The 26,262-nt window shown below is 46.1% G+C and overlaps 1 protein-coding gene across 7 annotated transcripts in view; it reads left to right on the top strand.

Annotated features, from left to right (window-relative positions):
- Window positions 1-26,262, top strand: part of CASZ1 (castor zinc finger 1) — a 202,145-nt gene extending 175,883 nt beyond the window's left edge. For 6 of the 7 annotated variants that reach the window (XM_068158406.1, XM_068158403.1, XM_068158405.1 and 3 more), the window contains 11 exons: window positions 300-441; window positions 1,632-1,695; window positions 4,165-4,325; window positions 7,640-7,762; window positions 9,053-9,388; window positions 10,108-10,306; window positions 10,800-10,971; window positions 13,304-13,452; window positions 14,912-15,146; window positions 16,457-16,744; window positions 20,025-26,262. In XM_068158406.1, coding sequence (XP_068014507.1) covers window positions 300-441; window positions 1,632-1,695; window positions 4,165-4,325; window positions 7,640-7,762; window positions 9,053-9,388; window positions 10,108-10,306; window positions 10,800-10,971; window positions 13,304-13,452; window positions 14,912-15,146; window positions 16,457-16,744; window positions 20,025-21,274 — 3,119 coding nt within the window. In that variant the 3' untranslated portion in view covers window positions 21,275-26,262. The remainder of the gene's footprint in view (window positions 1-299; window positions 442-1,631; window positions 1,696-4,164; window positions 4,326-7,639; window positions 7,763-9,052; window positions 9,389-10,107; window positions 10,307-10,799; window positions 10,972-13,303; window positions 13,453-14,911; window positions 15,147-16,456; window positions 16,745-20,024) is intronic. The other variant, XM_068158408.1, reaches the window with a different exon arrangement.

The following is a 26,262-nucleotide window of genomic DNA, read 5'->3' as shown; positions in this document are numbered from 1 at the left end:
TCCTTCCGCCCTTCTCCTTTAAAGGGCCCACAGCCTGGACAACTTTGACATAATTTTGCAATAATTATCACTTGAAGAATTTCCACGCTGGAGTGGACGTCAGAACCCATCATGTCAGCTTGGCAATAAACGCTGACCAGCAATCCCAGCACTGCCCTCCCCCCACCCTTTTTCTCTGCTTTTTCCATTTCTGCCCTGCTACTGGTGATTCCATTCAGCTACTTGCCATTGTAACCTTCGTTAAGACCTCCGTCTTTCATTTCATTTTTGCGTTTCATTTTGGTGTCTTTCTCACGCAGGGAATGGACAACCAGCAGCTCCTGGACGGTTCAATCCAGTTCAGGTGAAGCAGGAGCCTGTGGAAGCCATAGGAACATCATCTACTACCAGTCAGGACTCCTTGCAGGAGCACAGCTTGGACCTGAGTGTCAAGGATCATGGGTGAGAGAAGTGCACAGGCAGACACACTTGGCTCTTTCCAGCATCAGGCTCTGAGAAGTTTGTGTTCCTGTAATATCAGAGGACACAGAATGTTGATGAAAGGCAGTTTGATAGAGGCTGAGTTGGATGCCCCCAAACTGCAGGCAGGGAGGCTCTCTCTACTCCCCCTCAAGTGTGTGTTCTCCAGATACTTTTTGGGCTCACAAGCACCTACTGACTCCTTGGCAAAAGCCTCATCTCTTCTGCTCCCCTGCTGAAAAACAAGCCACTGGCAAAGCTTGTTCTTTCATTTAACTCTGCTCTTGGCATCAAGAGCTGATTGAAGGCTGCTCCAGTGCCACACTTGAGACACTTAGAGCAGGAGCATTTGCACTGATGTCAAAGAATCATGTCTAAGACAGGCACCTTCCAGAGGTACTGGACACACAAAAGAACTGAATGTCAGGCTCACTCTGGTCTGGGTGTGGCATGTTGCCATCTACAGTTATGGTGATGAATCTTTGCACCTATCTCAAAGCATGTCCCACCTCTCCAGTATCTCTGTTGAGATCAGGAGTGCTTGGGGATTGTCCTGTGTGGAAAAACTGCAGAGGAACTGATACTGGGGATGAGTGAGTCTGCCTCACTTTGACCTTTGTATGCATTCCTTCCCATACTTTATTCAAACAAGCCTCAGTTTGGGACCCCAGCTCTTGTACTCAGCTACAGCTGTTAATGATGCATGTGAAATGCCAAGGTTCCTTTCACCAGGCTTAGCTGTGGCCAAGAGGATTGCTGCGTTGTATTCTCTTCTGCCCCAGTGGCCTCTGCCCCTGGCAGGGAGTCTTCTGTCAGCATCCCCTGGGCTCATGGCTTCCTTCTGAAAGTTGTAAGGGGATGAAGGAGTAGAGCATGGGGTGGGTTGTGAGTCAGCTAATGAAAAAAGTGTGGCCGTGTGGGCACTGGAGGAAGAGGTCAGAGCTGTTCAATAGCTGAGAGAACTAAAATCTGCAGACTTGGGCTCCTCTTTCTCTCCATCTTGGCTATCACAAGTAAATGAGTTTGGCCTGCCCAGGGGAGGGTGGGCATCATTCTCCTCCTCCGGATACAGCAGGTGAGAAGTGAGGCAGCTTGAAGGGAGAAGGATTAATCTCGGTGCTCACAGTCCCTGTGCACATCTTAACTAAACCCTGTTGGTTTGTGTGTTCCAGTAATGAATCAAATGGCCACACAGTCTCAGCAAATTCATCTCTTTTATCCTCGCTTATGAATAAGGTAAGAGCCATCCATCAAATGCCTTTCATTCCCCCCACCAGGAGAAATTAAAGCTGCGCTGGCGGGGGGGGCAGGGATGCGTTTGTTTTGTAATGTTTTGCCTCTAATAAGATGAGTTTGTACCATTTAAATTTTGAGACCATTTTTCATCGGGTATAATTTCAGAGCCACTGCTTACGAATTAATTTAATGAACTGGCTGAAGAAATATATTGCAGCCTCTGACACCTTTTTTTTTTCCCCCATCCTTTCTAGACAGAGGACTCCACATTTTTTTTTTCTTCCTCCTTCCATTTTTATTTCCAGATCCTGGCAACTTCTCTCTTGCTCTCTTTTTATAGTTCCTCATTTTGTTTATTTACTTAACATTTTCTCTTGTTGGAAGAAGGGAGGGAGAATAATTTGGTTTTATGAAAGAGAAGAAAAAAAAACAGAAGTTTTGAGGCCAAATCATCAATTTCTGTCTCTCTGGTGTGAGTAATGGTGTCCAACAGAGCCTCCTTTAGCATGTTCTAGTATATTTATTTTAGATAATGCAGGGTTCTGTTTTCCTTACTTCTTTCCTTAAATTATACATCATCTCAAATATCAGTTTCCCTTTCACGTGATAAATTTTACTGTACCAAGATTAGGTTTGCTGTTATGTACAACTGCAGTAGAGATCAGGGCAGCCTTTGAGCCATGCTTCAGTATCCTGCTGTGTGGTAGGGTGTACAGGCACAACTGTTGCCACCCCCCTGGCTCTGGGCGTTACATGCACCAGTGCCATAAAACCCTCAAGAGAGGGCCAAGCCACTTTGCCTAGCAGTCTCTTGCCTCCTTCCTGTCTTGTTTCATCACTCTTTTTTCTCTGTGTTGGTTAATTTATGCATTTATCCTAATCTCACTTTTTTTGACGTTTTCTTTTCAAATTGAAGAAGGAATTTCTTACTTGTTCCTGTGTGTTGTCCCTTTAGTGATTCCAAACACTCAGAAATTCCATTTAGTAAGTCTGCTGTCTGGGGTCCTGAGTCATGCTGAAAGCCCCAGCTCAGCAAAATTCCATAGATATTTCTCTTGAAAATCTTCAGGAGAGATTGAACATATGCTTAGAAATAAACATTTGCTTGTGTCCAGCCCTGTGTAAGATTCCTGATGTTGTGCAAAAGAAGTGTAGCACAGGTACAAAATAAGAGTTCCTCAGGTTTGTTCATTTCAAGAAGGAATGGGCTTAACTGGTGCCATAAACCAGCAAAGGCTGCTTTGAAGGAGCCTGTTCAAGACTGAGGACTGCAGAATCAAGCTCAGCATGCTCAGGAATACATCATGCTTCCTTCTTTCTTTAGCTGCACACAATTTCTGTTCATGGAGGAACCCTTCATTATTTGCCTAGGGAAAAGAACCCGTTGGAGAATTGGAATGCCCAGCAAACACCAGTGGAAAAAGCCCTGAATTTCTGACTCCAGCTATAAAGAGTTGCAGTCTCCACATAGCAGCAGGAGTTTTACCTTCAGGGGGCATTAAGAAAGCCCCAAATAGTCAGGGTTCCTGTAGCGTACTGCAGTTTATTTAGGGGGCTGTCAAGCTTAATTAACTGATATTTATAAAGGGCTTTGAGATCCTCAAGTGGGAGGAGTTTATAATGCAGGCATTGGGCCCAATCCTGCAGTTTATTTGTGTGGAGAAATTTGCTGTTGTTACTGGAGGTAATTGAGAGCACAACAGTGCAAGAAAGGGTCTAACTGTGCATTTGCTCTGGGAGAAAAATTCCTCTCCAAGCACTCCTGAGTAACTTCTTTTTGCTGTCCTGCACATCACACACCTGGATCTCTAAACCTCCTCTGTGTAGAATGTGTTTGAAGCTTTTCACACAATGCATTTGTGAGTGCAAGTCCAGCTTTGTGGAGGACATGGCCATTTAGCAGAAAGAGACACCGTTTCTCTATGGAAGTTAGTAAGAACTTTCCAGGAACTTAAGTGGAGCCAGAATTTCCCCCCAGTTGAATGAGATATTCCTGCTCCCACCCCCAGCATACCTGACAGTCCCTTTAAAGAAGGAGACATCTTTGTGGCTGGGATGATTCTAAATGAACTGGAGCACAACTGTGCCATCCCCAGGTCTGCAGTAAGAGACCATCATGTTGTAGGAGCTATGTAGGGCTATCAATGGGTAAGCCTGCACGCCTTTTCCAACCTCAGGTAGGGTCAGTCTCTCTTCATCTGTTTCCCATGGACAAAACAGACATAGTGCTTCATTACAGAAGGGCTATGAGTATGAAGTGGACACCCAAGTACTTTGTGATAGCTGGGTAGAGGATGCAGAAGAGTGAGCTGTTACTAAATTTTACTGAGGCAGTCTGTGCAGTCTTCTTGTCTTCTCTCTTAACCTTTGAAGACGCAGCATTCCATAGGACAGTCCTGAGGGTATCTATCCTGGCAGTGACCACAGCTGTGTGCTGGGCTTGATGCAGTGTCTGTGCTCTTGTTCCAGATGTCCAAGACCAATGCCAGCCTTGGCAACCTGCTGAACATTAAGACAGAAGGAGATGGCAGCCAAGCTGGGGCTGGAGAGCCAACACAGTACTTGGGCAAGGCAGTGAAGGCACTTGTCCAGGAGAAGCTTTCTGAGCCATGGAAGATGTACCTGCGCCGGTAAGGAGAGCGTGCAGCCGGGAGCAGAGGACAGGGAAAATTGCTTGCTTTGCATCTCTGGCTCATTCACACTTATAAAGGCCTAATTCTATGATATGCTGGTCACCACCTGGAATGCATTTAGTCCTCAGTCCTGGCTAGCTACAGCAGCTGTTGATGTCCTGTAAGAAATTATCTGTCCACACAAAAGCAATTTGCAAAGGGATTTTGAGAACCAACGATGAGCACTGCTCTTCACACAGTACTGCTAGCCTAGATTTCATCTTGGGCTCCTCTTTGTTACCCCAGTCTGCAAGTCCAGAGGGGACCCCATTGCTCTTACCACTGAACTTCAGTTGGACTGTATTTAGGGATTAATGCATGGATCACAGAAGCCTGAAGTGCTTGCTGTGGCATGTCCTCTGCTCACAGGAGTAGGCCACTGGAACAAAATAAGGAGTATAAAGGGTATGGGAACTGGGATGGTTTCTGCTGGTTTTGTTGCAGACAAGAAGGCTCAAAAGGAAAATGGAACAGATACAAAACTCACCCACACACAGACACAGGCACACACATGCCCAGGCAGACACATGCTTTGAGCATACACAGATACACCCAGGCAGACACACAGGGGTTTGTGCTCTGACACAGATGGCTGCCTACAGATGCCTGTGGACACTTTGTAAATCACAGACTTTAATGGAGAGGACTAGAAAGTCTCTTGGTCCATCTGCCCCTGGCCAGTGTGAGATCCTGCCCATTTGCATGTTGTCCAGCCTAGTTGTAATTATGCCAAGCATTATGGCTATTTTCTTGTCTCTGGCAGCATTTTTTACCACCTAATACATTCCACTATCACGTTGTTGTTTCGTTGGTTGGTTTTGTGTGGGTTTTTTGGTGTGCTGCCTGCATTTCTCTTTCATAATTTTGCTGCAGTTCTCCTGGTTATGTCCCCTTGAACCACAGCAGATAATTCCTCTTTGTAATTGGAGTTCACCCCCTTCAGAAAGTCACAGACTTTTAGCATACCATTTAACTGAGCTTATTTACTTCCTTTAATCTGACTTTGCAAATTAGTCCCTTCAGCCTGCTGATCATGTTGCTGCTGCTCTTGCTGCTCCTGGGGTGGGTGCAGAATTGGGCACACCAGCAATAACAACCTTTCTGCCCCCATATATGCAGCTCACAATTGTGGTGCCTTGTTTGCATCCATACTGCAGAGCGTATGTGGATCATTGCCATCCAGTGTTACAGAGGATTGCTTTTAGTGGTGCCCTGTGTAAAAAATACCCCTCCACACCCTCCATTAGCTGTATCACTGCAAATACAACCCTCATATTCAGAATCTTCTCCTTGTCTTGCATGGCCTCTGTGTTATTTTTCTCCTCTTCCACTGGTGTTGCCAACTCCTCCCAGTTCAGTATCTTCTGTGAATTTCATTAACACGCTGTTTACTCCTTCTCCTAGATTACTAATGAAGATGTTAAATAAGCTCAGACCTAGCCAAAGTCGTCCTTGCAGCACTCACAAGATACCTCCTCCCAGCTCAATGTGTTGCTGGTTATCATTAGCCTTTGTTTACAGTCCTTCAGCCAGTTTTCAGTCCATGAGGTAGCATTCACACCCAGGCCAACTGGGATTAATTCTAAGCATATATGAGACTGTATCAAAATGCTTTACTAAAATCCAAATATATTGCATCCCTTCATCCAGTAATTTTGTAATTCTATCAAAAAAGGCAATTAAATTTGTCTGGCAAGATTTATTCTTTGTAATCCTGATGCTGTTTATTGCTTGTGGTTCTTTTATCCTCTAGATGTTTAATGATTTTCTCCTCCCTCTTAATATTTGTTCCATTACTTTACTGGAAGGAGAAGTTAAGTCTGGAGGTATGATAATTGCCAAAGATCACTTCTCTCTCTTCTTTTTGAATCAGTACCTAGATTTTAATTTTCTTTTCCCAACCCATTCCCTAGTACCTGCCTCTTCTCTATGGCTTAAAAAATAGCAGACAGTCACACCATCAGTTGGTGAGTTAATTCCCACTGCACTTCAGGACATGCATTGTCCAGACTGACTGATTTGTGCATATTTACATTTTCCAACCAGTCCCTTTATCCACTCTTCTAGAAGCAGGTCTTCATTTTGTCCCTAATTGTCTGCTTTCTCTTTAGTTTTCCTGTCCAAAGCAGATTTTATAAGGCAGACATTTTTGACTCATTGCCTACCATTTCTGTGGCACCTCTTGTACCCGATCAAACCACCCCTCTAGCTGCAGTAACTTGGTTCCTTATCTCTCACCACACCTTTACTTTCCCTCATCTTCTCCCCTTAACTGACTGGATGTATTCCACAGCCATTGACCTTCCTTCTCCTGTACAAGGGTTTTCTTCTTTTTCCTTTACCCTGATTGTTATGAGGTCCCTCCTGGGACCACACAGGCTGCTGTTTGTTTCTTGCTTTCCTGCTCATCAGAGCAATTGTAGTTTGTTGTATCTTAATTATGCAAGATTCCCCTGTTCAGCTTCAGATCCTTCCTGCCAGTGTTTTTTTCACTTGATTTCTAGATTCCCTGTGATTCTGGAGTTTCCTGGAATCGCATGTGTTTATGCTGCTCTAATTAAAGTGCAGAGAATCTCAGCAGTGGATGAGCACTGGAACTATGTGTAGTTGGTTTTGCCCTCCTGACCATTTCCTCCAAGATGACAAGAGGTGTTTCTTAAGAGGATGGCTTTTGCTCAGGGTTTTGCATTGCAGCATCATTTCTTCTGTGCTGCAGGGACCATGCTTTCCACTATTCAAGCACACCAAGCTGTGATTACATCTAGGCAATGCTTCATCTCTCCCACTGATGTGATACCCTCTTGTTTCAAGCCAGGGGTGGGTGAATTCTCTCTCCAGATTCACTTGAACCTCTGGCTTTCTTCCCTTTTGCTGCTCCCAGTAAAATGAAAAGAAAAAATACCTGCAGTGTTTCAGCAGTGTCTGAATTGCCCTGGATTGCCTTTTACTGACCTTCAGCACTCCTCAGATCCTTGGGTTTTGTACAAGAACACTAAGGATTTTCAGCTTTTGTTTCAGGGGGATTCTGAATTTTGCTCCCACTAGAAGTGACTGGGAGTTTCTTGATCTCCCACAAAGCTTTTCTTGGTCTCTTAATCTTGGAGAGCTCTACGTAACAGGCAGTAATCAAGCAACAAAGCTGTGTGCAGCAGGGACAGTGATGTTAGAAAACAGAATGGGAGTTGGGTTGAAAACCAAAGAAAATTATGTCTGTTCAACACCACCTCTCTCCTGGGGCCTTCTGTAAGATGCCTTCTTACTGTTTTGGGCAGGTTTGGCACCAAGGATTTCTGTGATGCACAGTGTGACTTCCTCCACAAGGTGCATTTCCACTGTGTGGTGGAGGAATGCGGAGCCCTCTTCAGCACCCTGGATGGAGCCATCAAGCATGCCAAGTAAGTGGGAGAGCCTGAGCCTTAGGAAACCTTGGGAAACTCTACAACAGGCACACTGCAGACAGACAGAGAACTTACTGAGTAATTGTTGAAGAGCAGGAATATGGGCAGTCCCAAGGGCAGCAGTTTGGGCATCCACATGCTTCCTGGGTAAATGTGCTCAGCTGAGTCTTTGGAGAACACTGTCTTCTTTCACTTTGGTTCAGAAAAAATGCACTCAACTTGTGAAGGAGTGTTGGCAAGGCTGAGAGCTGGACATTTGTGGTTTTCCATAGCCTACTTGAGAGTGTGTTCAAGGAGACCTATATTTTTCACAGCACACAAGCACACTAGACAAAGAAATAAGAAAATATGAGGGTGAGGATCCTGTAAACCCAAGCACTGTCCCTGGATACAGGCTCTTTGTGGAGCAGGCAGCTCTTCATCACTGCAGTGCAGAAAGCATTTTATTGTTCTTTGTCTTGTCATGACAAATCTCTGCTAACAAGTTTTCCCTAGCCATTTGTTTATAAGGTTTTGTTTAACAGGCTCACATCACGTGGATAAGGATCTTGAAATGAAGCGAACTGTCCGGCCCAGCAGCAACTTCTTTGCCATGTTCCAATATTGTAAACCCTTTGTCATTCACATGGTTTTGGAAAGCTGCAGAAAGCCCAGGGTTTGGTGGTCAGAACTGCAGATCAAATAATCCTGCCTATGTTCAGAACTCCAGTGGACTCTTGGGCAAAGAATGAATTTAAGATACTAGCAAAGGGTGGGTGGGATACTGGAAATCTTGCCTCTGGACAATTTCTACAAAGCATAATCTGCAGTTCAAACCCACACCAAGTTCCTTTTAAAGGCAACAGAAGATTTGCTCAAGGAAAGAATGAATGAAGCCCTCAGCAGCTGTCCACAACTGATTCTGAAGGGGTTTAAAGAGTGCAAATTTTAAGGCTCTGTTAGCAGAGTTGGTCTCTGCCACTGGATGGTTCACTACAACAAACTAGTGGCTTCTCATGACAGCCAAGGGAAGCTGTCTTCATAAAAATACTGATCTTACTGACTGCAGCAATTTTTGCTTCTCTGGTTTCAACATGGTTTTGCACCTTTGTCTTCACTCCTTTTAATCAACTCCCTTCTCTTCACAGGCAGCCTACGAGGCCCCTAGATCTTTCTACAGAGTTTGCAGAGCCCCTTTTAGGATTTAACCTCAGCTAATTTGTTTGCAAACTCCTGCCAGCTTCTTGTTGTTGCTTAATGCAGGTATGTGGTGGTCAAGAATTCATGTCTGAATTACTCTTTTTTCAGTTTTCACTTCCGAACTGAGGGTGGAACTGTGAAAAGTAACTCTGAGTCTCCCTTCTCAACTGCTACTGAGAATAAGGCTTCACTGGCCCCTTCGTCACCATCTGCTACTTCTGTCCCCATGGCAAGTGCTCCTGGCCTTGATGTGCCCACTCCAAGTCCAGCTACTGTGCCCTCTGCCCCCACACTGCTAGCTTGGAAGCAGCTGGCTTCAACTATACCCCAGATGTCTCAGATCCCAGCATCAGTGCCTAACCTGGCAACTTCACCCCTGGCAACAACTTCCTTGGAGAATGCCAAGCCTCAGGTCAAACCCGGATTTCTCCAGTTCCAGGAGAAGTAAGTTGGAGATGCTGCTTCCTTCCTTACATCCTCTCCAGGTCAGACTTTGCAGCTTAGTTACTCAGGCTGGTGGAGTATCTGTTTCAGGGTTGTATGTTGCCAGTCATTTGTCTGCTCTCAAAGATAGGTATTAATTCTGCTTTACATATCTAAGGAGGTATCATTTGGTACAGTGCTTGGGATCCCAGAGGTCAATGTTCAATTCCTCCCATCTGACTGTACAGCCAGAAATCCATGGAATGGGTGGGGGGAGTAAGGTACCAAAACCATTTAGCTGGTTCAGTAGGGCACTGCTGATTGTGACTAAACAGGGGAAGCCCTGGCACTCTGTCATGTGCATGCCCGGGAGTTTCCTTTCAGTTACACAAAGTTGAGATGGGAGAAACTATTTGAATCCATTGAGGTAAGTACAGACAGAAAGGGAGAAACAGCATCTATTCAGACCTTGAGAGAGCTTTAAGTTGGAAGTGTGGCCCTCCAAGACTACAGAGCCCACCATGCACTCCTGTTTTAATACTCTGAATCAAGGAAGTGCACTAGCTTGGTGGAATTACAGCAGTGGTGCCAGCATCAACTTTACTGAAGAGGAAGATGCTATGATGTAGGCCATGTTTGGAACAGAGGCTTCAGCAGGGCTCCCCTTGAATTAAATTTTGGCAAAGAAACAAATGTGTGAAATGAGTGAAAGTGATGATTGGGTTTTGGATGTATTCCAGTGATCCCTGCCTGGCAACAGACTGCAAGTACGCCAACAAATTCCACTTCCACTGTCTCTTTGGGAACTGCAAGTATGTGTGCAAAACCTCTGGCAAAGCAGAATCCCACTGCCTGGACCACATCAACCCAAACAATAACCTGGTGAATGTGCGAGACCAGTTTGCTTACTATTCACTGCAGTGTCTCTGTCCAAACCAGGTAAGGGCAAGTCAAAAGCAGTGCTCAGGCTGGAGTGTGTGGGGGAGAAGAATGAGCCAGAGCAAGCAGACTACTCAACAGGAAGTGAGCCTGAGGGTTTCATTCCTGGTCTAACTACAGAAACAGGGAAGGGTCTTAAATACCTGGTGGTCTAGCTGCCATCAAATGAAAATCACAGAACTTTGATGTTTCTTTGGCTTAGGTGAAGTGGACAAGGCAACTAGAATGATCTGAGAGGCAAGATGAAATAAAGTGAAAAAACCCTATGCTGGATACCTGGGAAAGCCATGGGTTAGGTTTGGGATATTTCACCACTGAACAGTGCAGTATAGAACGTAGTGCTACAAGATACACAACAGTTTGTGGCAGATAGAAGGGGTGAGATCTGGAGTAGCAGCTCAGGCCTCTTGCTCATGTCTCAGAGGGACAGGGTTAGTATCAGGCAGCTGTTTTAGATATGCTTAAAGCACCCTGCCTGTCTGCTGCTCTCTAGCACTGTGAATTCAGGATGCGAGGCCATTACCACTGTCTTCGTCCTGGCTGCTACTTCGTGACTAACATCACCACCAAGCTACCCTGGCACGTGAAGAAGCACGAGAAGGCAGAGAGAAGGGCAGCCAATGGCTTCAAGTACTTTACCAAGAGAGAAGAGTGTGGCAGACTGGGTGAGTTTTTTACCTCTTTCCCCCATCACCTTTCTCATGTGGCCTGTCCTGTGTCCAGGCTAAGAATGGCTGAGTTATGCTTAAGATGTATTTGGTCATTAAATCACTGAATAAGAAACAGAACAAAGCAGAAAGCACTTCCTGATCAGAGCTGTTTTCCCAAACAGACCCAAGTGAAATTAATAGAAACTGTAATATGAAGGATTGATTAGATGGATGGATGGGCAGGTAGGTAGACAGCCAGTGCAGCATAACAGGGCAAATAACCAGAGACAGAGGTAAGAAGAGCATTCAGTGAAGTGCTCCACAGTTATTCTGCACAGCCCCTGGTGAGCAGCAGGGACTGCAGGGCTGTGTCTTTGTGCCAGCCTCCCACCAGAGCACTCCAAGGAAGACACCTGGGAGGTGGCAGAGCCTCGGGCTGTGTCCTGCTCACTTGCCAAAGCCATTAGCAGTACTGCAGCAGTTATTAAATCTCAGTGCCTCCAGTGTAAAGCTGGTAAAATAAATGCACAACACAAAGTGCAGTGCATTCCCAGGGAAGTAGCTAGAGCTGAAATCCAGGGGTCTGAACTGGGTGGAATACCTAAAGAGAGCTCCAGCAGAGGTCTATCCTGAACTGCCTGGGGTTCACTTACCCCTTGTAGTCCTGGTTTGGCTTACCAGTGCCACAGACCCAGACTCCCTGTCACTCCTGGTTGGAACAAAGGCTGAAACAAACCAGGGTTCAGAATAGCACTTCAGGATGCTATCCTCTCATATTGCAGGGAAACAGCCACAATAACCAGAACCAAACTTTTTTTATTTTTAGCTTTGAACACATCAAGAATTTGTATCCCAGTGTAGCTTGTTTGTGGTAACCAGGGCAATAAGTGTCAACACACCACAGCCAGTACTTACCTGGGTCTCATTTAGCCATGGCAGTAGATTCAGCAGTTGCAGTTATTTACTCAACTTTAGGTGTTTCGGGTGATAGCAAGGGCTAGACAAAAGCAGGACAATGATATATGACACCCAGCCTACACAGATGCCCTAGCAACAGGCGAGCCTTCACCTGCCCTTTGCTGATACTGTTTCAGTCCCGCCAGCACTGTTTGTTCTCCATCCCAAAGAACAGCACAACGTGATGGGGAGGGCAGATGAGGTGGGGCTGTAGGGGAGTGCAATACCTAAACAAACATAGACTTGGCAGGCACATAAAACGCTATCTGTGAGCTAAAGATGGGCTGGGTGATTCAGGAGCTCTTTGGCAGCGAGGCTGCTGCAGGCTGTGCCTGTGTCAGCAGTGTTTGAGGGAGTGCTGGGGTCTATGCATGCAGCAGGATGTACCTACGTCTATAGCATATACATGTGTGTGGCAGGTGCAGAAAGCATGGGCCTGCTTTAAGGGCTCTGAGTGCTGCTGAACACACATCACAGGGGTTTCATCTGTCTGTTTGTGTGTATAAATACAGACACACATAGAGGTAGGGAGGAGAGAGATCAGATATGTAAGTAAAGGTGGATGGCTGTAGGTAGATGAGTAAAACCAAGCCTGTTTGTAAGTCTGTGTATATAAAGTTATGGCCAAGGCAGGGTAGGGAACATACAGAACCTGAGTAGTGATGTAGCTGAGCTGCAACTGTAAGAAGACAATTTTGGTCAGGTATAGAAGGCAGCTGCTGAGGATCATCTGTTAATGAGGTACACAAGCTTCCAGCATGCAGGGCACTATCCATGAGGAACAAAATGTGTCAAGTGCTGTATGCCAGAACCCATATAAATTGCTGCCTGTTTAGTAGCTGCCCCTATTACACAGCAACTGTGGAGTGGCACTAAACACTTCCTGGCTCATTTCTATCTGACCAGAGAGTGTACGCTGTCCAGAGTTAGAGCTTTTAAGAGTGCTTTTGAGAGCACAAAGGTAAAAAGAGAAAAGAAGTTTTCATTTCTAACCTTATTATGAGCATGCAGATTGTAACTTCTGTAATACAGTTAAATGTCTTAGTTGTTTTCTCTTTGTAAAGGAAATGGTGCTAGCTAAGACTGGAGAGCATTAGGTACTACTAGATGTAATGGCAATGTTCCTTTCTTTATAACAAAACAAAGAAGGATGGGACTAGTCTGCAGCTCTAGCACGCTTCATAGCTCTATGTACACTGTCATCCTCTCTTGCAGTTGCTCAGCAGGCAAAAGGGGGTTTTCATTTAGGGCAGAAGCACTCTTGACAGTCTTCAATCCACCAGAAATCCATGTAACAGCAGCCTTGTTCTGTCTGCAGATCATCTTCCCTCCAGTCCCTTTCCCTCTTGGTACCTTTCATGTACTTCATGCAATGATTTTGTGTCTGTAGGTTGCAAATACAACCAGGTGAACAGCCACTTCCATTGCATTCGTGAGGGCTGCCAGTTCTCCTTCCTGCTCAAGCACCAAATGACATCCCACGCCAGAAAGCACATGAGAAGGATGCTGGGGAAGAACTTCGATCGTGTTCCTACTCAGGTGACTCACTGATTATTTCAGCTCTAGATCTGCATGTAGCATTGGTCCCTTTGGTTGCTTGCTGCAGCAGTGCCAAGACACTTGTACCCAAACTCTTAAGGATACAGGACTGCAGCAGGGATATGTGAGCTCACTCAAGGTAGATTTACCTGGTTGGACTCCTACAATACGAGGAAAGGTTCTCAAGCACAGATCTCAAAGCATTACTTGGCGCATACAGCTTTTCTTTGTTAATTATGGAGAAGAGAATTGAGAATGATAGCCCAAAAGCACTCATATTTACAGCCTGCAGTCCCTCTCTGCTCTCACTATACACCAATTGGCTTATTAAAATTAAAGTGCTTAGGATGTGGAAGAATTGAACGTGCTGGTTAAAGCAAACGCTTCCTGTTGCACATAAAGAATTATTTGCTGCTTTCACAGAGGAGGGGAGAAACACCAGTCTCGAAATTTCCCTTATTGATTGGGAGTTAGTCTGGGGCTCTCCTTGTCCTCTCTCAGGAAGCAGCAGAGCAATGCAGTTGCTTCTTTTCTCACACACAGCTGAGAGCAACTGGCAGATGAGGTTTGTCTCATGAGTAAACTGAAGAGTTTCAGCTGCACCACTGAGCTGCTCTCGAAATGGCAGCAGTCCTGCAACATCCTGCTGTTTCTTACTCCTTAGTTGCTTTAGCTTCCACTGACTGACCCACAGGCTAGCCTTTTTAAACAAAACAAGAGAGTCCATCTGTAGAAGCAAGATGGGAATTCCCTTTCATCCTACCACATGGAAATGAGAGATCTCTGTTAGTTACCATGTACTGTCAATGAGTTAATTTGGCTTAATGAGTTCACAGATGTCAAGGAACTTGTGCTAGTCTAACATAAAAAGCTTAGGTACAAGATGCAAACTTAGGTAAAGCCAATGAGATTGCTCCACTGCCTCCAGCTTTTCCCATGCCTTAGTGCCCAGCTGGCACTTAGTGCTGTGTTTGGGTGTAGGTTGCTTCTGGGTACCTACCACTAGCACTGTGCAGGCCAGAGCAGCATCCCCTGTGTCACTGTTTCAGTTGCAGTGTCCCAGCATGCAGCCCCTAAGACAGCCATATAAGTAGCTGTATTGCCAGCCTCTGAATGCAGGAGGACCTACACAGCAAGGTAATAATGCCAAGATTAACACCTCCTGGTTCTGAATGCATCAGAATCCACACACCAGGATACCGGTGCCAAGATTAACACTCCCAGCCTCTGAGTGCATCACAATTCACATACCAGGATACATATGCCAAGTTTAATGCTCTCAGCTCCCAGTGCAGGAAGATGCAGGCTCCTCGCCATGGTGCCATGGGTCCCAATCACAAGCATGTTCCAGCTATCCCTCATGAACTGTGACAGAGAGACAGGAGTGTGCAGACAGATGGTTTTGGTCTTGGCATCTTGCTTTTGGTGTGAAAGTCCCTGTCCTATTTTCTTGCTGCAGGTTATTGGCCACACTCCAAGAAATGAAAACCTCCCCCAGGTTGGCAGCATGGCACCCAGCCCAGCCTCATCAGGAACCCCAGCTTCCTTTCAGGGACCCCCAAGCATGATGGACACGGAAACAGATGAGTACATGGATTACACTGGCTGTAGCCCTGGGGGTATCTCCTCTGAATCTTCCAATATGGACCGCAGCTGCTCCAGCACTCCAGTGGGCAACGAAAGTACATCAGCAGGTAAGAGATAAGGGGTGGGCTGAAATGGCTCATCAGTTGCCTGGTCTGTTGAGAGAGAAACTCATGAAGAGAGGCCAAAGGACAGCTGCACCTTAAAATACAAACTGTTACAACTTCACAGTAGTGCCTCTTACTAACCTAGCTACCACCATTTGTGAGATCAGCAAAAAGTGCACCTCAAGCATCCATGAACTAGCAGCATACTGTTTGCCTCCCCTGAAGAGAGGTTTTTATGCTGTGTCTTTGAGTCAGAGCTATTTTAGTAACTGATTCTTTAAAAGAAAAATGTTGTGAGCCTCTTCTGTACTTGGCATTTCCCCCAATACCTTTTGTATTTCCTTGTGCAGCAGCTGAAGTCAGGCACTCCCCAGGACGGTTGAGGCACAGGAAGGTTGCACAATACCAAATAGCTACCCAGGGTATAAATGTACCTACCACATCTTCAGAAAGCAACACAGAAAAGCAGCTCACTGAGCTCCCTTCCTCATGTAAAAACTCTTGTTCCAAAAACTCTTGTTTGTGCAGGAGACCTCCATCAGCCCCTCTTTTTGCAAGTAAGTTGCTGCCATTGTTTGCCAGGACAAGGTACAGCCATCTCCCACTGCCCTGTATGATGGGGTTATCTTTGCAGTACTCACCTGTCTTGTATGAATTCTGTGGTGATCCAGGGATCTCATAGCTCTCCTTCCCAGGGCTGAGTGTTACATTCCAGGGCTGCCTTACTGAGTTGGCTTTAGATTTGTACATGTTTTCCTACTTCTCTCTCCCACACTGGTTAGATGAAGGTTATCATATAGCACATCTACCATATGTTGTATGAACACTGCTGGGTCATGACAGTGGTTTCCCTGTGGCTTTAAGAGTTCTGGGGGGACAGTGGTTCCTGGCACTCTCCTGTATCAGTTTGCTCTCTGCTTCAAGCCATGCTTTCCAGGAAATGCCCCCCCCACTGCTGTCAGGTAGCAAGCAGCTGCATCCTCACAGCTATTAGCTGACACCATATCAATGAAGAAGACCCAAACAAGCAGGAATTCCAGTGTGAGAGCCCGTGGCTCTTCCCCCATGCCACAAAAGCCACCTTACCTTTTGCAGAGACAACCCTCCTCTTCTGGTGCTGTCAGCTCCTCACCTTCTGTTTCTTCTCTGTTACAGTTCTGTTTCATACATTTGTAAATGTATTTTCCATTTTCATCGTATTGCTTCTGCTCTTGGGGTCTCATTTCAGTTCTTTTTTTGTTTTGTTTTTGATGTTTGTTTGTTTGTTTTTCTTTTTTCTTTTTTTCTACTTTTTTTCTCTCCACATTCTCCAGGCTGCCTGGTTCCTTCTACTGCTGCTGCCGATGATGCCACCCACAATGCACCACAACCTCAACCACCATCTCTGCCTCCATCTTTCTCACAAGCCCTGCTTAGGTCTCCCCTTCCCACCCTCCCCTATCTCTTGTCTCCATCTTGTCTCTCATACTCTCTGCTCAGTGCCACTCTTGGATCCAGCAGAGGCATTGTCATGCCTGCCGCCAGCACCACTGGGTTTTCGCCCATCATTGCCACTCCAACTCCAGTAAAAAGTGACGTTCCCTTAGTTCAGGATGCAGCAGGTAACACTTCTTTCCTTTCTTTCTTAGTGTCCTGTGCCCATCTCCTTCCCCACTCACCCTGCCCACATTTTTTTGTCTGCACCTTTGGGTCAGTAACATCACTCTGTGTCTTAACTTATCCAAGAGCCTGTTCTTGCCTATTCCTTTGTCTGCTGACAGTAACCACAGCTGAGAAAGGGTCACCACGACCACAGCAGATCAGAGAGACACATCTTGATACTCGAGAGCAATTGCCACCACTTCCAAACTACCAGAAAAATCTAACAAAATCCACAATTAAAGTGCACCTTCAGCCTCTTGGTAACAGTAGGGTGGCCACAAAGGAAGAGTTTGCTCAAGTAGCATTAATGGGAATTGGAATTCTTGTTTAGATCTTCCAGGCCTTCCAACCCAGTGCCTACTACAGTGTGCTGCACGCAGCTCAGCAGGCAGATGTCTGACAGTGTGCCCAGTTCTCCTAGCTTTATCAATCTTTGTAAGCTTCACAGCTTCCTATTCATATAAATGAAGCCATAAAACTGAGGGCTGCTTTCCCCAGCACCAGTAACAGAGTGCAGGACAGTAGTGTCACTGTGATGACATCATCAGACAGCTCAGGCTGTTCCTCACACTCACTGTTGTTCCTATCTGCTCTTAACAGCTGCAGAGACTCCACCAAGGTTTTAAGCTGCCATGTTTCCCATGTGTGACTTAAGATCAGAGGTGTCTCAGGCTGGGGATTCTCACTCCAGCTGGGAATGTTTTTTAGGGTGTGTCTCAGTTTTGGCTTCTTTCCCCAACTCCCAGCTCTTTTCTAGTTAATTAAGGGCATATTTGCACTTAAAGTTCACACTTAGGAGGATTCTGGCAGCCTACAAATGTCCCAGTCATTCTTCCTGACAGTTTTAGTAATGCCAAGGTGATGGGGTGGGTGTATAGCTGGAGGACCAGCTCCACTTGGAAGTTCACAGGAGGTTTTTCTCACAGGACTTGGCAGAAGGATCCTTGCCCTGTCCAGAGGAGCATGTTCCAAAGAACAGAATTGACAAATGATTTTTTTCTTCTTTTAACTGATTTGCATGTAACCTGAAACATCTTAACCTTATGCTGTGCTTTCCTCTAATCATGGATTTTAAATTTTCTTTTCTTTTTACAATGGTATAGTTTGATGAATGTTGACATTGGTAGTAGCTGAAAAGACAAGGTTATGGCATGCATTTACCTCTGAGATTTGCTTGGGTTGTAAGCTCTTGATGCTTGTCATCTGCAGCTGGGTGCTTCAGTTCAGTAGACTGAACATTGTCTAGTGGGTCCAGGAGAGTGCACCAGGTTATCATCTCTCTTGGTCATGCCCTGGCTCTGAAACTTTGCCTCTTGGAGAAAACAGAATTGGTTTAACTAAGCTCTTAACCACATGAATTTGAACTGTGGTAAAAGCTGGGCAAATACAGCAAGTTTAAAATAGGTAACGTTTTGATTCTACTTAGTTCCCACATTTCCCATCCAGAGACTTTCCCCTGGGATGGCTCACCCCATGTTCCAGTCTGAAGGCAGACAAGATGAGCATTCATGCTACTCATAAGAGACTTGCTGGTTTGGCTGTAATTTGTGTAAAAGGAGTTGTTGTGGACAGCAGTGCTCTGCCCAGGCACCGATGCACTTAGACAAGTGCCTGAAAGCACAGAACTAGATTTTACCATACCAGATGTTTAGGGGGGAGCAGAGAGTTAATTGGTCACAGATTCTATAGCTAAGAGCTTGCTAATTTAGAATTTACAGTGACAGAAAGATATTCTTTCACTGGTAGCTGGTTAAATCAGCTTCAATGTGCAGTTTCTACCAGCTGTATGTCACTAAGATTTCCCCAGCTGGCCTCTGTGTTTGCAGTCTGAGCAAAAGTGCCACATAACTGGGTGTGGAAAACCTTTTGTTTGTTGCTCATCTTGCAGTCTGTAGAGCCTGGACATGGGAATAATGCAGAAATTGAGTTGCTGCCATCATTTCCACTGACCTGTTCCTTTCAGTACAGTGTCAGTTGAACTTTTGGAGGCTTCCTTCAAAGATTGCCACCTTCTCTTCAAGGGTTGTCACTGGTAGGGCCAGCTATGGCAAAAGGAGTATCCATCACCTCTGACACCTGCCTGTCAGCCAGGAAAAGTACAATTCTACAAGTCAAACAGATGACTGTTTCTTCAGCCTCCTAGACAAGGATGCAAGCTGCTCTGGCTTCCCAGGCCCCAGGCACTGCATGTCACAAATCATGCTTCTTTTTCAGAGTATGGCAGTTTCAGCATGAAGCGGGGAGGGAAGAGAGTATGTTTTAGTTGCAAGCTATAATTTCCAATTACACTCACAGTTCTGCACCTGGTGATACATTCTTGCCTCCAACCTTCTCTGTGCTGCATGTTGATACTGGAGATTGTGGTTTGATCCTGGAAACAGCAAGCAGAGAAGAAAAAAAAAGTTAATAGATATAATGAGGTCGAGTCCTTGATGTCAGCTTGATCCTAGGGGACGTGAGCACTAGCCAGTTATGCTGGCCCTGTGAATGGAAGTGGAAGATAGATGAGGGCTCTTTTATTTACTAGGGGCACCATGTGATTTTTGAGACCCAAGGGAAAGCTGCAGAACTGGTATTTTCTCTGAGAGTCCACTGGCTAGTGATGATGAGAATTAGCCCCATTGAACATCTGTCCATCTGTCTTTCTAAGTGCACTCATCGTAATATGTAGGCTCATTACAGTGAGGGATGTTGTAGTCTCCTGGCCAAAGTCCATCCTATTTCTATAAATTCCCCCCTTGCAGTTTTAATCACACATGGGATCTTCCTTCACTTCCTGCCTGGTTCTGGCAACTGTAGTGCAGTACAAGAGCCTGGGTAGGGGGAACAGCCCACACCTGCCTATATCTCCACACACTTGAACTCTTCTACCACTTCAACCCCAGTCAACTCCAGCCACACCATTCAGTGATTAGAGTGGAACAAACCAGCTTCTCTGAATTGAAGTCTGATTTGAAGAGAATAGGACTTGAGATTAATTTAGTTAATCAGAGAAACAAGAGTAGGCATTTGGACAGTGTCAGGTACCCCAGAGCAGTCACCTGAAAATGGGGGAAGCGATGCCCAGCAGCAGTGTGCAGCAGACATCAACCAGCCCCCGAGCCCAGAGGTCAGGCTGAGAGCTGCTGGGTGGGAACAGCTGCAGCCTTGTGTCTTGGCAAATACAGAACTTGCCAGGATGGTTGGGAGGTGAAGGGAGCCAGGCTGTCAGCAACACCACTCTTTGCTTTGTCTCCTCAGGGAACACCATCACTATGCCAACCGCCTCGGGGGCCAAAAAGCGTTTCTGGATCATCGAGGACATGTCCCCATTTGGTAAGCGCCGCAAGACCGCGTCCTCACGCAAGATGCTGGACGAAGGGATGATGCTGGAGGGCTTTCGGCGCTATGACCTCTACGAGGACTGCAAGGACTCCAGCTGCCAGTTCTCTCTGAAGGTCACCCACTACCACTGCACGCGGGAGAACTGCGGCTACAAGTTCTGCGGCCGTACCCACATGTACAAGCACGCCCAGCACCACGATCGCGTCGACAACCTGGTACTGGATGATTTCAAGCGCTTCAAGTCTTCGCTGAGCTGCAACTTCCCTGACTGTCAGTTCTCTGGCAACAGCACACACTTCCACTGTCTGCGCTGTGGCTTCCGCTGCACTGACAGCACCAAGGTGACAGCCCACCGCAAGCACCACGGCAAACAGGACGTCATCAGCGCTGCTGGCTTCTGCCAGTTCAGCTCCAGCGTGGACTGCGAGGTGCCTGACTGCAAGTACAAACTCAAGTGCTCCCACTTCCACTGCACCTACCCTGGCTGCAAACACACAGTGGTGGGCATGTCACAGATGGATTCACACAAGCGCAAACATGAGAAGCAGGAGCGAGGGGAGCTTCCTGCCATCTCTCCTGGCCCTGAGGGCCTCACCCACTCCACTCTCGAGTATGACATCCAGAATTCTTCCATCAACCTGGACAGTTCCCTCAACCTCAGCACTGACAACAACAGCTCCCTCTTCTTCCTGCAGAATGCAGCTGGTGTGGGCCTCAATGATTCCCTGGACCTCAGCAAGAAGCAGTCAGAAGTCACTGAAGGTCCTTCACCAAGCAGAGCCGGGACTGCACCTCAGGAGAGGGCAGCGGTGGCATCTGGTTCTGGTGATGTGGAGGATGAGGATGATTCTTCCCAAGAAGATGAAGAGGATGATGAGGAGGAGATGAATGAAGAGGAGGAGGATGATGAAGAGGAGGATGATGATGATGACGACGAGGAAGATGATGAAGAGGAAGACTTGAACACAGATTCTGAAGAATCGCTGCCTGACCCTGAGGGCCTGGCCACTAAAGAAGATGGAGAACCAGAGGAGGCTGCTTCTTCCACAGACCATGGTGATGCTTCCGGGTCACAGAGTGAGCCAACCCTTACTCCAGCCCCAGCTCCTGCTCCAGCTCCAGCTGCTGCCCCAGCCTCTGCAGTTGCTCCAGCAGCTTCTCCTTAATCATAGAGACAACAGTGGCAGTGGTTTGGTTTTACTCTCACACAGAATTTCTAAGCGGACCCCATATGAGGCAAGAACAAAGATTGGGATGGCAAGTGAAACACAAACTCCGTGCCACACACGAGAGAGAGGAAGGAAGGAAACCCACGCTCCTCCACAGGCCCCATAAGAGACAAGCTGGCAGCAGGACTGGTGCTGCATCTCTTCATTCTGCAGATCACAGAACACAGGGGCAGGATGCAGCAAAAAAATACCCTTTTAGATGGACATGAACCTTGAGGGTACCAGCTGCTTCTCCCTGCATGGTGCGTGGGGCCTGTGCCCATCTGGGGACCCTCTGTTATGGGTGGGGCTCTATCCCCCCCATTTTTCTTTCTGGGTTTTATTTTTCCATGTTTTCAGTTGTACAATATTAATAATAATCTCCACTTCTTGGAGGGGGGGGTGGGAGCAACAGGGAATGAGGTTTAGAAATATATATCTCTGTGTGTGTCTCTCTATATATACTGTACACACACACACAGATATAAAAGTTCAAGGAATTGGTGTCACAAAGACAACCAGCTCAGCTTTTGCCGTGGGAAGGAGGGGTGAGGGGTGTGCTCTCTCTCTCTCCACCCCTCCCCCCTTCTTTCTCCAGCATTAAATGATGGCATCAGACAGCACGGGTGGGCGCGGGTATTTATTGTCACATAAATGAGGACGCATTAATGAATGAGCAGGGGTGGGAATGGGACACTCCTCTGTTCTTCCAGATCCTTTTTACTATTGATGATAATAATTTTGAATGCTATTTATATTGTTAAACTTTCTCAGTCTACACTTCCTCTGTAGGACACCTCTCCCCATCCCTGCTCTTCTGCCTGTAGGGATGTAGCTGCAGTACCTTGGGAAGAACACCGTGGGCAGTTAGGGGTCTGTCACACTGGAGGACTGGGGTTAATCTCTCATCCGGTTCCATCTCATCCCAACCCCCCCAGTGCTTCCCCTCTATTGAGGGTGAGGCATTTTTGTGGTGCTTCAGTATCCCCATCTCAGGAGGTTGTGAGCTGACCCTCTGTCCCACAGTGCAGCAGAGGGAGCACCTGCTCACAGAAGAGCATCCCAGCCACTAAAGCAGCCTTGAAAACACTCCTTGTGCTCTGACCCAAGCAGTCCTGCATGACAGGTATGTCCTCAGACCCCAAGCCCTTGTACCCAGCCTCTCACTGGTCAGGGGCAAGTCTGCTCTTCTGCACAGACTGATAAAGATCTCTGGTGACTTCTGGGGAAGGGTGAAGGCACCACTGAAGAAGGAGGCAAAGGCAGGCAAACACTCAGGACCCCAATGCGTCCTGCTCCGACTGGAGGGGGAGGGGATGACAACACTGTTGTGCAGCACCTGCGTAGCTGCTGGCCCAGTCACGGCTTTTGCAGCTACAAAACACAAGACTGCTGCAACCTGTGCAGCACAGAGAACTTAAAGGTGGGGAGATGCCAGCTGAGACCAGGATGTAGTCCAGCCAAGAATAAAAGCACTTCTGGGTCCATGCTGATAAACTTTGACAAAGTAGGGCTAACAGCTTGGGCACTGCACAAGCAAATGCAGCTACACTGTGTTGAGACCTGCCACCTCCAGAAGCTTGGGCTTTCCCTGCTTACAAGCTCTTCCCTGCTCTCCCTGCAGCTGTCTGGGAACACACACTACAGGACACTGTCCCAGACTCAGCAGGTGAGCCACCCAAACCCTGGCCTGACTCAAGAAGGACTCTGGGCTCCAGAAGGACTAGCCATAAGAATTCATTCTGATAGTAGTTGTTCCAGTGCCAGTCTGTAAGTGTACCAACCTAGCAAAAGGTTCCTTGTGTCTCAACTTTGTCCCTTTCTTCTTTTTTTTCTTTTAACGAAAAAACACCTAATTATTTTTCTCTGACACCATGCAGGCACCCCCTCCCCCCCTCCATGAGCGCTTCAGCTCCAAGGGATCCCTGGTGTTTGTTTTCTCCCTGAGCAGATAAAGGCCTGGAGAAGTTTAGGTTGCTTTTTTTTTTTTCCTTTTTTTTTTTAATTATTTCCCTAAGGAACTGGTGCAGATCAGGTCTGATTTATAAACAAGCAGCTCAGCTGTGTAAATGTGGGGACAGAACGTTCAGATGATGTTTCAAAAGGAAAGGCAAAAAAGCAAAAAGGCAAGTTGTACAGTATTCTCCTGTAAAGGTTGTTCCTTATATATAGAACAAAAGAGAAGCCGCCAATGCCAGGGGGCCAAGGGGATCACCTGCCTTCTGGATAGCCCTTAGAGATGGTTAATTGTGTGCAATTTTGGTTCCCCCCCCCTTTTTTTTTAATTTCTTTCAGTGTAGTGTTTGTTTGTTTGTTTGTAGGCGGTGGCAGGGGAAGCGGGGGGAGGGGGCGCCTTATTTGCTACAGTTTGAGGCTGACTTCACACTCCCAGCACTGACCGGAGCTGCACGATTCCGAATTCTAACTTGAATTTTGTAGAGATGAAACAAATGAAAAGCAATGAAATACTGTTAGTAGTTTGTAGTTAATTTAATTCTTTGGAGTTCTTTTCCTCTATCAGCTATTTGTGTGGCTTTTATTTTTATAGGAGTTTGTTTGTTTGTTTTTGTTTTGTTTGGTATATCCCCTGCCCTCAACCCTGTGTTTTCTAGCAGAACCCAATTCTTGACTGTAATGAAGCTCATGTTCCTGGGGCAGAGTGATGGGATGAGGCCCTGGGATTTCTAGAAGTGGGATGGGGCAAAATGATTTTTACTGTTAAGAGCATTTGCTGCAGGTTCTGTACTTGTACATTTTTTTTTTCCCTTATTCAGCTACTTAGATAGGATGGTGATGGGCTCCAAGAGGAATCCTTGGATGTAACACAAGCCACATCTTGCAGAACAGATGTGTTTATTTTGTACCACTGAAATCAACATGATATGTATTGGTGACTTGTGTGGGAGCAGGACCGAGCCTACTGCTTCTAGCAAGCACCTACCTGTGAGGTTGTTGATGCTGAGGGCAAGTGGGGTCTGGTTCCAGGGGCCAGGCCACTGGTTTCCCTTTAACATAGGCAGGCCTATTCCCTGCTGTTAGGAGCTGGGAACCTGCACCATGATATAGGGATTTTACCTCTCCCCTTCCATATCTCCCCAACTCCACTGACTGAATCACTGCACAACAGTGGGAGAAAGCAGAACTGCGAGGAGAAAAGGGGTAAAAAGATCCACCAGTAGCCAAGGCCTGCCTGCTGGGATTGGTGCTGGTGTAAGCCACCATCCCCAGCAGGTGCAGCCACCACAGCTGCAGCAGGATCGGTGCTGGCACAGGGCCCTGTGTCACACATCCTTCATGGCTGAGTGTGCCAGAAGGGCCAGTGTTTATCTATGCACACCATTTTCTCCCCCTAGGCACCCTATTTCTCCCTAACATCTCAGCCTTTCTCCCAGACTTCTATCACCTCTTCTCCAGGAGATGGCACAGGGAAGGAGAGCTCTTTCCCAAGAGGCTACTGCTAACTGCAACATCTGAGCAGGGCCTGACCCCCCCCCCCAATGAAGGTCAGAGCCCCTCACAAGTCAGTGGCCACCCTGCCCCTACAGACAGGGCCACTCTGCAGGCTGGCTCCACCCTACAGCACCTCATACTCAGCCTTCTCCAGGCCCTGCTCCTGTCAGTCTCTGTATCTGCAACAACAGCAAGTCACAAACCCATCTCTTGGTTCTGCCATGTTAAGGCTTTAATTCAGCAGAACCCATAAGGAGAAGCTGTCTACCTGGGCAGGCATTTCAGCCTAGGCTTTAGTGCTTCTCTGAACGAGGCCTCAACAGCACAAAGAGGTGGTTTGCACTTCCAGCTCTCATATCACTAGGACTGTTCACACAATGCTGTTGAAATACATGCTTCAAAGAATGACCAGAGAAGGAGAGGGAGATTCAGCTGTGGGAGGAGAGGGAGAGAGGAAATGGAACTGATGGAACTGTTCTGTCCGAAACAAGATAAAAACCAAACCAAACCAAGCTGGAGATGGACCCTCCTGATTCTGCTACCATTCACTGCTGAAGAGCAAAAAAACAACACACCAACAAAACACCCCCCACAACACAAAACCCAAGGAAATGACATAAAAACCTATTGACTAGATTGTTCATGCTAGCCACAAACTCAACTGGATTAAAGTCTGCGTGGAAGGAATTTTGTAAAGAAAAGGAGAAAAAAAAAAAAAAGTTTAAAAAAAAAGTCCAATGTAGCAAAAAAAAAAAAAAGAAAAAAAAAAAGACACAAAAACCCCCAACTTTAAAAGAAAATTTAAAAAAAGACAAAGAGGGAGGATTCTAGCCTTTTGTAATCTCCATATTGCACACTAGGACTATAAGCCATTGCTAGCTCATTTTGAATTTTAAATGTGTAATTTTTTGGTTTGTTTTGTTGTTGCTTTTTGGTTTATTATTTTTTTTTCCTTTTTTTTTTGGTTCTCTTTTTCTTTCCGTGGGGGAGGGAAGGGAGGGGAAGGGAGGGGAAGGGAAGGGGAGAGGGGGAGGGAGGGGGGGCAAAACCGAAATGCTTGAACCACCAATGCTCTTTTTAATGTTTTATAAATATGTATGTGTATATATATAAATATTAAAATAATATGTATGCACATATATATGTGTGTGTGTATATATCTATATGTATATACATATATATAGATATATAGATATATATATAGGTTTTGAGACAAAAAAAAAGAAAAAAAATGCAGAAAGTGAAAAAAAAAAGAAGAAAAAAAAAAAGAACCCAACACCCTAACCAGGATGGTGTGCTCTGATTTACTTGAATCTGGTCTCTTCAGCACCTGCGTTATTAAGAACTGAATATTTTTCCACTTGAATTTAGTGCTATTAGAAATTTAATATATGTGTTTTATTTATTTGATTTTTTTTTTTTTTTTTGCATGACTGATGCAAGGTTTGACATTTTCACTCAATAAAAACTGGAAAAAAAAAAACCAAAAAAAAACC

Source organism: Melanerpes formicivorus, unplaced genomic scaffold (genome assembly GCF_026170545.1).
Source record: "Melanerpes formicivorus ecotype bairdi unplaced genomic scaffold, bMelFor1.0.p_v2 SCAF_39, whole genome shotgun sequence".
Lineage (NCBI taxonomy): Eukaryota > Metazoa > Chordata > Aves > Piciformes > Picidae > Melanerpes > Melanerpes formicivorus.
The sequence above is the reverse complement of the archived record's forward strand: the minus strand, read 5'-3'. Positions and strand labels throughout refer to the sequence as shown.